At 44.3% G+C, this 12,489-nt stretch overlaps 1 protein-coding gene across 3 annotated transcripts in view; it reads left to right on the forward strand.

The window, feature by feature from the left end:
* The window catches only part of FAM20B (FAM20B glycosaminoglycan xylosylkinase), a 41,292-nt gene extending 29,116 nt beyond the window's left edge, over positions 1–12,176 (forward strand). For all 3 annotated transcript variants that reach the window (XM_031435692.2, XM_064478040.1, XM_064478039.1), the window contains exons 5-8: positions 950–1,121; positions 1,353–1,544; positions 2,608–2,667; positions 9,018–12,176. In XM_031435692.2, coding sequence (XP_031291552.1) covers positions 950–1,121; positions 1,353–1,544; positions 2,608–2,667; positions 9,018–9,249 — 656 coding nt within the window. In that variant the 3' untranslated portion in view covers positions 9,250–12,176. The remainder of the gene's footprint in view (positions 1–949; positions 1,122–1,352; positions 1,545–2,607; positions 2,668–9,017) is intronic.
* The last annotated feature ends 313 nt before the right edge of the window (positions 12,177–12,489 follow it).

Genomic DNA, 12,489 nt, shown 5'->3' on the forward strand with positions numbered 1-12,489 from the left:
ATAGCATTGCGACCCGTGCACATCTTGTACTTTCTCTGCCCCTGCCCTAGGGTCATCTCTCTCTCCAAGGAGCCCTGGTTCCTTGTTTTGTTTTGTTTTGTTTTCATATTCTTTTTCATTATAGGTTACTACAGGGTATGTTGAATATAGTTCCCTGTGCTATGCAGTAGAAACTTGTTGTTTGTCTATTTTGCATGTAGTAGTATGATATTTAGAAACTAATATGTGAGTGCTTAGTGTGCTCATTCCTGCCTGAGTCTCATTGTTTCCAGGTTTTCTGGAGGGGCAGAGGTAGGGGATGTACACACACACACACACACACACACACGTATATATGCAGACATATACACACACAAACATCTGTACTTTTTTTTTTCACATCTCTATGTTTTAAAACCGTCAATTCAAACCAGTATCTCCAATTCCAGTTCAACACCAAAACAAGATGTACTCTGGCTTTCTCCCTTTTTATATGTTAAACTCCTTTCTCCATCTATGAGAAACCTAGTTCCCATTAACCTCGCTCTATTCATTTGCTCAGGACCCCACTTCCCACCCCGTATGTAACTAAAGTCCTGGCCCACGGCCTGGCCCTGTATGCACCCTCCCTCCCTCCCCTGGGTTCTCTGGCCAAAATCTCAGCCCTATGGAAGGAGAAGAGGGCCTTCCTTCACTTACAGTGAGTTCAGAAAGATACTGATGACAGTAGTTGACTTCTGGGAGAGAGGTTGGGTAGAAGGGCCACAGAGGGGAAGGGAGACTGACTTTTTTGTCCTTACCCTTTTGTACCTTTTGAATTTTTTTGCGCTGCGTGCTTTTATCACCTATATAGAAAATGTCTAAATGTAAGTTCAGGATCTGTTTTCACACTGAGCTGCCTTTTTCCACGTAGAAGAATTTGGAGTCATCCTTTTCCCCTAAGTGTATCTGGTTCCATTCTCTCCTTTAGGAAATAATACTTGTTTCTATGGGAAGTGTTATTACTGCCGAGAAACAGAGCCAGCCTGTGCTGATGGAGACACGATGGAGGGGTCCGTCACGCTTTGGCTTCCAGATGTGTGGCCGCTACAGAAGCACCGACACCCGTGGGGCAGGACTTACCGAGAGGGCAAGCTGGCCCGGTAAGTGCTCCTGGGAGCCCCTCTTCATCTGCTCCTGTGCCTGATCAGGTGCCAACCCTGTGCAGGAGCCAGGGCTTCTGTCCAACACTAAGAAGGGCCACAGGGTCAGGGGGAAGCCTACTAGTCAGGGGCTCTGTCTTCCTGTTTTAAACATCGCCACGGGCAGCACTGGCCCTCAGTGGGCAGCACTGGCCCTCAGTAGACAGCCCTGGTGATGCTGCTTGCCTCCAGGTGGGAGTACGATGAGAGCTACTGCGATGCCGTGAAGAAAACATCCCCTTACGACTCCGGCCCGCGCCTCCTGGATATCATCGACACGGCTGTCTTTGATTACCTGATTGGCAACGCCGACCGCCATCACTATGAGAGTTTTCAGGACGATGAAGGCGCCAGTATGCTCATCCTTCTCGATAATGCCAAAAGGTAGGAGCAGCTGGGCCCTCCCGGCCAGGTTGGGGACCCTGAGTGTGCCGGGAGGGTGGGGCATCCCGGAAAACCTCCGGAACAGACGCGGCCCAAGGCGCCCTTCCTCGTTCCGCTCAGGTCTCTGACGGTGACACCCATCCTCCCAACCTGTTCAGTTTGTACTCCTTTCACCTTCAGGGATCTGAGGGCTTCAAAAAATGGAAAAGAGGTTTTTTTTCCCAAGGAGTCAAAGACTGTGGTTCTTTTCACAGACAATTGGAAACCAAGGTCTTATATTTATCACTACTTACATCATTCTTGACTAGTATGCTTAAAATCTTGAGAAATACATATTTAACAGAACATGAAATTTAGTTACTATTCCATTTATTCTATCCAGAGGTTCATGCAATTTGAAAAATTAATGTATTTCATAGGATGTTTTTGCTACTTTTACAGCAGTCCAGGCCCAGACTTTTGCTCTCATGAGAAGGAGAGCAGCTGTTTAGTGAATATCTGTAAAGACAAGTTCCTTTTATCTTGAATAAGAGCATTTTATTAATTTTGAGTGAATGTTTTGTCAGCCTCCGTAAGCAGTTTTTCCAGTTCAGATCTGACCATATACTTTCTTATAGAGAACAGGACAATCTAAATGTTTTCTGATTCATAATTTAGGAGTGAAACTTCTTTTTATAGATGGTGACCATCTGCTAGTTTGCAGGAACCTAGTTCTCTACTCACCCTTAAAACTTTCTCAGCTTTGGGGGTCCTCAGATTCTCCCTTGGTCTGTGGGCTTCACACATCACCAGGTCATGCATCAGCACCTGACAGTATCCTGGCGGGAGAAAGGATCCTCGTGAAGCAGTGTGTTTGTTGTTCGATGCTGCAGTGCAGGCTGTTAGGAGCCCTGGGTCTAATTGATCATGCCCTGTTTATTTTTAATTTAGGTGATTTGAGCTGTGGGAGCATGAAATTATCTCAGATCATATTTGGGTTTCTTATAGAATTTGTTCCTGCTTTGATGCTAAGAAGGGAGCTGGGGCTTCTACCTAATTCACTGAGTTCTGATTTAATTTTCAGCTTTGGGAACCCCTCGCTGGATGAGAGAAGCATCCTGGCCCCGCTCTATCAGTGTTGCATGTAAGTTACACACGTCAAATACGTTTGCCTGCACTGCCTTCCTTTCCAGGCTCAGGTAACAGTGCATCAGCTTTCTTGGCCTTAAAGCTTCCTAGTACCTGAGCGGTGCTGTTGATGTTTCTCTACCCTGGACCCCTTGGGGATCCTGAGATGTAGGGGATCAGGGAAGGTTCTCCACAATAGTTGGCCCAGAGCTCAGAATGCATTTTGAGTTTTGTATGAATAGAAATTTTCAGTTTATTCAGCAGTGTGTATCCATGTTTGTTTTAGTATCAGAATATAATCCTCTCCCTCTCCAAAAAAAATCTAGTACGGTCTGTGCCCCTGGTTGCTGTACATGTTCACCTTGTGGGTTCAAGTCCTCTCACCACCACAGCCCGCCTGTGGTTTGCTTATCTCAGTATGAAAGTGTGTAAACCAAAAGTAACTTTCTCCATAGGTATTTAGTAATTGATTTTTGAAAGTCTGTATTAGAGAACAAAGAACTTAAAAAGTAAATCAAGAGAGAGAAGCAAGATGGCGGAGTAGAAGGATGCTCATAGCTCACCCTCTCCCACAAATACACCAAAACTCACATCTACGGACCCACTCAGCCAACCAGAGCAGCTGCCGAACTCCAACAGAACATCGCCCTCTTCAAAAGACAAAGACGCCAAAAATCTGGTAGGAGAAAAGGAAAAAAGAAAGAAGAAAAAACCAAACAGTGTGGGACCGGTCCCGCGGGGAGGGAGCGGCAAAGGAGGAATAGCACTCATTCGCTGGGTCTCCCCCCTCCAACGGAGAGGCCAACGGGACGGAGGGGGAGCCTCCAAAGCTCAGATCTGCCCCGAGCACCCCTTGACTAACAGAACTAAGTTAAACGGGCACAAAGGGTCCCCGCGACACCCAGCCTGAGATGTGAGCCGGTAGCTGGGGCCGGGACAGGCCGCCTGAGCCAGGCGGAGGACAGGGACGGCTGCGCTGAGGCAGCCCCAGGGGACTGCAGGGGGCTGCGCGCCGAGGCTGGGAGGGGATACAGAGCAGAACAACCACGGTCCCCCATAAATTGCAAAAAAAGCAAAGCAACATGGCTGGCGTGCCCTGGGGGGAGGGGCGCAGTAGCCTTTGTGTCCTGAGACCTGTGGTGCCATTACTGGAACTTCTACGAGAAGAGAGGCGGGGTGCAGCCACAGCTGTGTGCAGTGTCTGGGCGGGGGTGGGACTGAGACCTGAATCCACTCCCAGGGGCTCCGCAACCTCCTGGGCAGGACTGAGACTTGTTTACAGCCCGAGGCAGATAGGATCTTTCTGCCCTGGTCCCTCAGAGAACTCACGCTGCCAAGACAAACAAGGAAATGAGATTTGGCACAGAGCAGGGGCGGGGCTGTTCCCGCGGTCTTCCCCGAGCCCTCCTACAGAGCGCCGACCCAACCCAAGACAGAGTGGGCAGCTGCACAGAGCAGCAGAGCGACCAGAGCCGGGAGAGGGCAGGTGGCCATCAGCCTTCCTAGCAGTAATGCGGCACCTGACCACAGTGCTTGGAGGGGGCATGATCCGCCCACCTGCGTCACCCAAGCACAGCATCTGACTGCGGCATCGGGAGGGGGGGTGACCTGCCCACCCACTGGCCACAGTGCCAGAGAGTATGAGCAATATGAAGAAGCAGAGGAACCACTCCAAGTTAAAAGAGCAAGAGAAATCCCCTGAAAGCAAGATCAAGGAAATAGACATTGATGGCCTACTAGATCAAGATTTCAAAAAAGGAGTGATCAAAGTACTGAAGGAACTAAAAGAAATAGTGTTTAGAGATATAAAATATGTCAAAAATGAAATAGAAGCTATAAAGAACCAAGTAGACTTAGTAAACTCATTTGCTGAGATGAGAGCTGACATAAAGGCTGTACAAAGCAGGCTAGATAATGCAGAGGAACGAATAAGTGACCTAGAAGACAGGACAACAGAAAACACCCAATCAGAACAGCTGAGAGAAAAACAAATAAAAAATAATGAAAACAATATAAGGGACCTATGGGATAATATAAAGCATGCCAATCTACGCATAATAGGGGTTCCAGAAGGGGAAGAAAGAACAAAGGGGATTGAAAAGGTATTTGAAGAAATCATGACTGAAAACTTCCCAACCCTAAAGAAGGAATCAGATATCCAAGTACAGGAGGCTCAGATGTTCCCAAACAGACCCACACCAAGACGTATCATAATTAAGATGGCCAGAGTCAAGGATAAAGAAATGATCCTAAAGGCAGCAAGAGAAAAATAAAGAGTGAGTTACAAGGGAACCCCCACAAGGCTTTCAGCTGATTTCTCTACGCAAACACTACAGGCCAGAAGGGAATGGCAAGATAAATTCAAAGTCCTGCATGAAAAAAAGATGCAGTCTAGGATACTTTATCCAGCAAGGCTATCCTTTAGAATAGAAGGAGAGATAAAGAAATTCACAGACAAGCAAAAACTAAAAGAGTTTAGCAACACTAAACCCATGCTAAAAGAAATATTGACAGGTCTACTCTAAATAGAAAAGAAGCAAGATGCTACAAAAATGGGAAACTCATAACTGGAAAGATGATAAATACCATGAATTACAAAAAGAATAAACACAAAATTGTGAAAGAAGACATCTAAATCATTAAGAGTGGGAGAGGGAAGCAAGGAAAGCCACTGTGGAAAACAGTGTGGAGATTCCTCAAAAGACTAGGAATAGACTTACCATAGGACCCAGGAATCCCACTCCTGGGCTTATATCCAGAAGGAACCCTACTTCAAAATGACACCTGCACCCCCATGTTCATAGCAGCACTATTTACAATAGCCAAGACATGGAAACAGCCTAAATGTCCATCAAAGATGACTGGTAAAGAAGATGTGGTGTATTTGTACAGTGGAATACTATTCATCCACAAAAACTGACAACATAACGCCATTTGCAGCAACATGGATGTTTCTGAAGAATGCCATTCTAAGTGAAGTAAGCCAGAAAGAGAAAGAAAAACACCATACGAGGTCACTCATATGAGGCACCTAAAAAATAAATAAATAAATAAATACAAAACAGAAACAGACTCATAGACATAGAATACAAACTTGTTGCCAAGGGGGCGGTGGGTGGGAAGGGACAGACTGGAATTTTAAAATGTAGAATAGATAAAACAAGATTATACTGTATAGCACAGGGAAATATACAAGATCTTGTGGTAGCTAATAGCAAAAAAAAAACGTGACAATGAATGTATGTATGTTCATGTATAACTGAAAAATTGTCCTCTACGCTAGAATTTGACACAACATTGTAAAATGACTACTACTCAATTAAAAAATGTTTAAAAAAAAAGTAAATCAAGAAAATGAGACAAGGCCTGGGCTGTAAGGAGCTCCTTTTCAGATCATCATTGCTGGCATGATTTTAAAGCGTGAGCACGAATAATCAGCTGGGATTCACCTTGCTTGGCTCCATAGACATGCAAGTCCAGGAGTGCCACCTCCTGATGGTCAGCTCCCAGAGACACACTGGTCACATAAGACTGCCCCTTCTGGCAACCAGAGGCAGCTGGGCTGTTTTTCTTTTCTTTTTTTTTTTTTTAAACATTTTTTATTGATTTATAATCATTTTACAATGTTGTGTCAAATTCCAGTGTTCAGCACAATTTTTCAGTTATTCATGGACATATACACACTCATTGTCACATTTTTTTCTCTGTGAGTTATCATAACATTTTGTGTATATTTCCCTGTGCTATACAGTGTAGTCTATTCTACAATTTTGAAATCCCAGTCTATCCCTTCCCACCCTCCACCCCCCTGGTAACCACAAGTCTTTATTCTCTGTCTGTGAGTCTATTTCTGTCCTTTATTTACGCTTTGTTTTTGTTTGTTTGTTTTTGTTTTTGTTTTTTAGATTCCACATATGAGCGATCTCATATGGTATTTTTCTTTCTCTTTCTGGCTTACTTCACTTAGAATGACATTCTCCAGGAGCATCCATGTTGCTGCAAATGGCATTATGTTGTCGGTTTTTATGGCTGAGTAGTATTCCATTGTATAAATATACCACACCTTCTTTATCCAGTCACCTGTTGATGGACATTTAGGCTGTTTCCATGTTTTGGCTATTGTAAATAGTGCTGCTATGAACATTGGGGTGCAGGTGTCATCCTGAAGTAGGGTTCCTTCTGGATACAAGCCCAGGAATGGGATTCCTGGGTCATATGGTAAGTCTATTCCTAGTCTTTTGAGGAATCTCCACACTGTTTTCCATAGTGGCTGCACCAAACTGCATTCCCACCAGCAGTGTAGGAGGGTTCCCCTTTCTCCACAGCCTCTCCAGCATTTGTCATTTGTGGGTTTTTGAATGACGGCCATTGTGACTGGTGTGAGGTGATACCTCATTGTAGTTTTGATTTGCATTTCTCTGATAATTAGTGATATTGAGCATTTTTTCATGTGCTTTTTGATCATTTGTATGTCTTCCTTGGAGAATTACTTGTTTAGGTCTTCTGCCCATTTTTGGATTGGGTTGTTTATTTTTTTCTTATTGAGTCGTATGAGCTGCTTATATTGTTTTTCTTTCTTTTTTTTTAATAACAACAGTATTCTGCAGAAAGTGTTTACCCAGGCAAGCTTTAATTATCTTCATTAATATTGGGAAGCAGTGATACATCCAGTCAAAAACTATATCTGTGAAGGGAGATATTTTTGTGTTAATAGTCACTGCTATCAGTGTCCAGTTATGGATAGAAAAGACATGGTGTTAAACAGGAAAGTTTAGTATAAAGAATTACTAAATTCTTTGATAAAAGAGTGACTTTAGAAGAAAACTAAGGTTGGGAGAGAGTACCCCAGGAGGGCCGAACTTGAAGGGGCCCGTCCTCCCCAAGGCTGGGGTTTGGACCTCAGTGGAGAAGGTGTGATTCAGCCCACTGGATAGCAGAGACAGTCTCTAGCTTGCTGGCGTGGGGCATGCAGGAAGCTGCCCTCTAGAGTGCAGGCAGGGTACGGGCAGTCTGCAGCTGATGTCCTGGCAAACAGAGGGAGGGATGGCTCAGTAGAAACCCTCTGGGCTGGGGGCAAGGCTTGTTTGTGGGTCTGCAGAAGGAGTCAGGGCACCAGCAGGGGTGGGTGGCCTTTGGGATTCTGCCGTCCATGCTGGGAGGGCCTTAGGAAGCTTATTATCAGGCCAGGCCATGGCTGCAAGGTCACAGAGGGCCTGCCTGTTCTGGGAATGTGGCCAGGGCAGAGCTTCGTTTGATGACCTCCCCCCACATACTGCTGACCCACCACGCGACAGTCTCAAGTGTCCGGAGAGCCCCTTCCTTCTGCGGTCTTCCTCTAGCGCCCTCCACCTAGAAAGCTTGAGAGGGGAGATGCTTGAAGGACTTCTTTCCAGTAGAGCGGTGCATATATGAAGAGTGAATTTGGACCTGAGAGGCAGTCAAGTGATACTTTGGTCACACAGAGGAAATTGATGCTCTAGGCACTTGTATTTTTTAGGACAGTAAAACCACACTGCATCTGTGCTTGGCCATCCCCTCCATGCTTTAATCCAAAGACCAATCCTCCTGAACTTTTTAAATGGTTGCAGAACAGGCTGCCTGCCTCATGCAGAGTCAGACTTTAATGCATACCTAGTAATTCCTGCATTACCCACAGGGAGGTAAGTCTTTTACTCTAAGATACACAAAAGATCCTCTTTAGTTGGTAAAATAATTGAGAAAAATAAGTATCCTTAAAATAAGCTTTTTCTGTTTATAATATTAATTCTAGAATTTTGTTACTCAGAAACACAAAAAGAAGGAAGTTAACATTACTTATTAAGATGTAAGGTTAACTCCTGTTAACACTGTCGTGACCTCATTCCCGTGTGTGTGTGTGTGTGTGTGTGTGTGTGAAGATACGCACATTTTCTTTCCCCACAGATCTAGAGTAAAACCTTTTTTTTCCTCCAATTTTTTCCCCCGACCCAATGTTGTAACATGGGCATCTTCCCATGCCACTGAATTTTCATAACTGCTTTTCCTTGATGTCTGCATGGTATTCCCTTGAATGGATGAGCCATAACTTATTTAACTATTTCTCAGTTGTTGGACATTCAGATTGTTTCACATTTTTCCTGTTAGAAATAGCACTGCAGTGAACATGTATAAATCTTATGTATATCTCTCAATTACCCAGAAAGAAATATCAAAATGTGGTGATGTGACTGACTTACAATGTAGAATTACTTCTAAAACAGAAATGATTTTTCTAGTTGAGACATTTTTACATAACGATTTCTTTGCTTTTGTCTGCCAAGCAGGCTTTAAATTGGATTTGATAGTGAGAGGTTTTGTGTAACCTGTCCTATACCTTTCTTCTCCCAGCATCCGGGTTTCCACCTGGAACAGACTGAACTACCTGAAGAATGGGGTGCTGAAGTCTGCCTTAAAGTCTGCCCTGGCCCATGACCCCATCTCCCCAGTGCTCTCTGAGCCTCACCTGGATGCTGTGGACCAGCGGCTCCAGAGCGTCCTGGCCACTGTGAAGCAGTGCACGGACCAGTTTGGGATGGACACTGTGCTGGTGGAAGACAGGATGCCTCTCTCCCACTTGTAATTCTCCACACAAATAAGTGAAACTTCTTTTTACAAAGATAGAGAAACAGCACAATCAATTCCAAATGGCATGAGATGGATTGGAAATGGCCAGCAGCACGTTCTGGTGACAGGGGACAGGGTGGCCTTGGGTTTCTTGGGTGTTTTCTGTAGTAGAAACTAAAGCAAAGACTACAAGTTTCAGCCCACGGAACTGCACCTACTGAAGCCCCTTCTGGTTTGCCCAGCGCTTGCCCGTCTGGCAGTGGGCACGGTGGTTGGTCAGTCTTCATTCTCATGCCAAAGGACAAATAGAGGGGGGACGTTGAAGAGGTTAAAGCTGGGGTTGGTTCTGGAGTGTGTATTTTGAGTTCATCCTTATGGTCCTTTCTCCACACCTGTGGATTTTCTGAGAACACTTTGCAGTCCCTTGAGTCCTTTTTTGCCGGGACTGATCAAATCGGGAATGTTGCTGCTTCCTGAGGAGTGGAAGCAAGTGACCGGCCTTCTGCTGAGCCAAAGCAGTGTGCTCTGCTGCAGGGAATGTGTTTTTTAAGATAGAACTTTAGAGGGAAGGGCAAAAGCAGGAAAGATGTTTGGGCTTTTAAGTGAGTAGGTGGTGGTGCTTTTGATGATTTTCAGAGGAAGGAGAGGAATCAGGGAGGTGACTGAACAAGTTCTTCAGGTGTGTAAATGCAAGTGTGACTCGTACCTAAGTAAGAGCTGCATTCACACAGTTGTGTCCAGATGACCCCCCAAAATCGTCCCCCGAGAACATGCCGCTACAACCCCAGCACAGCTCTGGTATGGAGGCTTGCTTTTTCCTTTTGCCCAAAGCAGGCAAATCCTTTCCAGATAATCAAAGCAAACTGAAAGAACACCTTGAATAAGAGTTAGGTTACCTGTGATCTCTGCTGTCCCAGTTTCAAAAATGAATTTCCACTTCTGTCTTGAAGGCATCTGGTCATTGAAGCTGCTGTTCCCAAGAGATTGGCGATCCTATTTGTGCCTTTCTTGTGAAAAAGCCAGCTCACTCCTACAGATGGTCGTTCACTTCCTGCTGGTGGCTGGACCTGTCCTGTGATTTGGGCCATGTGGAAGACTGGAAACAAAAATTTTGAGCCTTAAAATTAAGGGGGTTACCAGGAAGAGCCTTAAGAGTTTGATTTATGTCAAACCCTAGTTTCAACATTTAATCTTGTTTGGAGTTCTGAACCCTTGATGGAGTATTGTGTTTCTGTCTCCTGTTGGCACTCTCAAGTTTCAGGTTGCTAAGCCAGGCTTGGTTCTGGGTTCTGCTACAGTCATTGTGACGTGCAAGCAGCTGCATGAAAATGCGAGACCAGAGGGAGCAGGCCTGGTGTGCGCACCCAGGTCCTCAGAGCCAAGTGCTTCTCTCCTGCATTTGTCTGGGGACTGTTCTGGTTTTGTAGTTCTGTCAAGCAGAAACTAATATTTAAACAGTGTGATTGAATACATTTATTGCCAGTGATTGGTGACCAGCTTTAGGCAACCACCCTTTAAAAAACTTTTTAGAATTTATGCCCCAATTCTCTCAAATTGAAAGATAACCGAGCACCCTGTAACTACCACTATAGATAGCAGGAAATTAGGATACTTTTGTACTTTGTATATACATTTTGAGATGTACACAGAATGGGCTATTTCTGAAAAAAAAAAAAAGGGTATTGAATTTAAGAAGATATATTAGCACAAAACACTGGAATAATGTTAACAAAAGGAGGCATTGGTTCCAGTTTTAAAGCCATTTGCTGTGTGTATCCAGAAAAATTCACAGCTGAGCTTGAGAATGCCTTGGGTGGTGCCCACCTGCCAGCGTCAGGGAGCCGGCTCCGGGACACAGTGGGAAGGAAGTCCACGCTGCGCTCCTTGGTAAATGTTAGTTGAACTGAGTTCTTCCGAACACATGGTACCTTCAGTATGCCCCAGTGATGAGTGAGAGCTGCCCTCAAGCTGGGAACTGTATTCATAGCGTTGAAGGGAGGCGATTCTGCTAAGGAAAAAGAGCAGGAGGTAAAGCGGCTTTGAAAACGTCTCATCCTTTTTTCAAAACATTGCAAAAAAAATGTACAATTTCATTCTCTTCCCCTGTTTTAAAATTCATGATCTTAAAAGGTGTTCAGACCTATAGCGGTTAAAGTGAGAATTATGCCAACAGAGTGGTGTGACATGGCACCTAGAACATAAATGTACGTTCTAAGTCAAGATTGAATTAAGCTGGAAAAGTACATCTAAGCGAGTATCAGAGAAAACCAACCTTAAACTTCTAGCCCCAAAATTCACAAACACTAAATTCTGTTTCAAAAAGGAGGTAGATATCTTTCTTTAAGTTTTGTAACACTGTTCTCTTTATGGTTTGTCTTTTAGAATCGAGCATTATTATAATCAAACAGGTCACTGGAAGGGTTTTTTTTGGTCAGTCCTAAACTGGGTGTGCCTGGCTAACATCGGAAGGGAGACATGGATACATTTTAATATTATAAAGCTGGGAAAATCAGAACTGACCACCATTCTCTGCCTTCCCTCTCCCACTTCTTAAATATGTTTACTCCAGAGTCTGGGGGATATGAGTTTAGAGGTTTCACTCCAAAATTGTCCTTTAATATGTGGCTATATTATGGATTTGGTGGTAAATAATTTTCTGTGCAAAAACAAATTAATAGACAGGGTCTGATTTACTCAGAGCATTGTTCAATAATATATTAACAAGGTGTTTCTCCCTGTTTGCACTCAGAATTAATATGTCAAATGAAATTTTAATAAGGAGAGGGAAGAATTCAGGTACATCCATTGCATATTTTTTGGGGAAAGATTAATCCTAAACATGGCAAAATTTCAGTGACACCTGAAGGCAACATTTTCTTCCAAAGAAATCCATCTTTTCTTTAAAAAAAAAAAAAAAGGCTTTTGGCCTTCCTTCCCTCCCCTGCCATGTTTTTTCACCCTCCCTTCTGCACAGTGTCCGTACTCTTGTTTCACCAGTACATGAGCACACCTCAGAGGGTGGTAAACAGCGTCTGTCAGCGAGCTGTCTTGTGAGCTTGGGCTTCAGGAAACGTGAGTCAAGGTGTACGTATGTATATAGTCGTATATGTATTCTAAGAGGGAAAAGTGTATTTATTTTGACGCAGGGAAACCCTGACTTATGTTGCTGAAGAACTTAAAGCTAGTAGGAGGGGCTCTTCTCAGACTCTGAGAGTGGATCTCAGTTACGTGCAGGCCATCCGTTCCGCAGACACCT

This window comes from Camelus dromedarius, chromosome 23 (assembly GCF_036321535.1).
Source record: "Camelus dromedarius isolate mCamDro1 chromosome 23, mCamDro1.pat, whole genome shotgun sequence".
Classification (NCBI taxonomy): Eukaryota; Metazoa; Chordata; class Mammalia; order Artiodactyla; family Camelidae; genus Camelus; species Camelus dromedarius.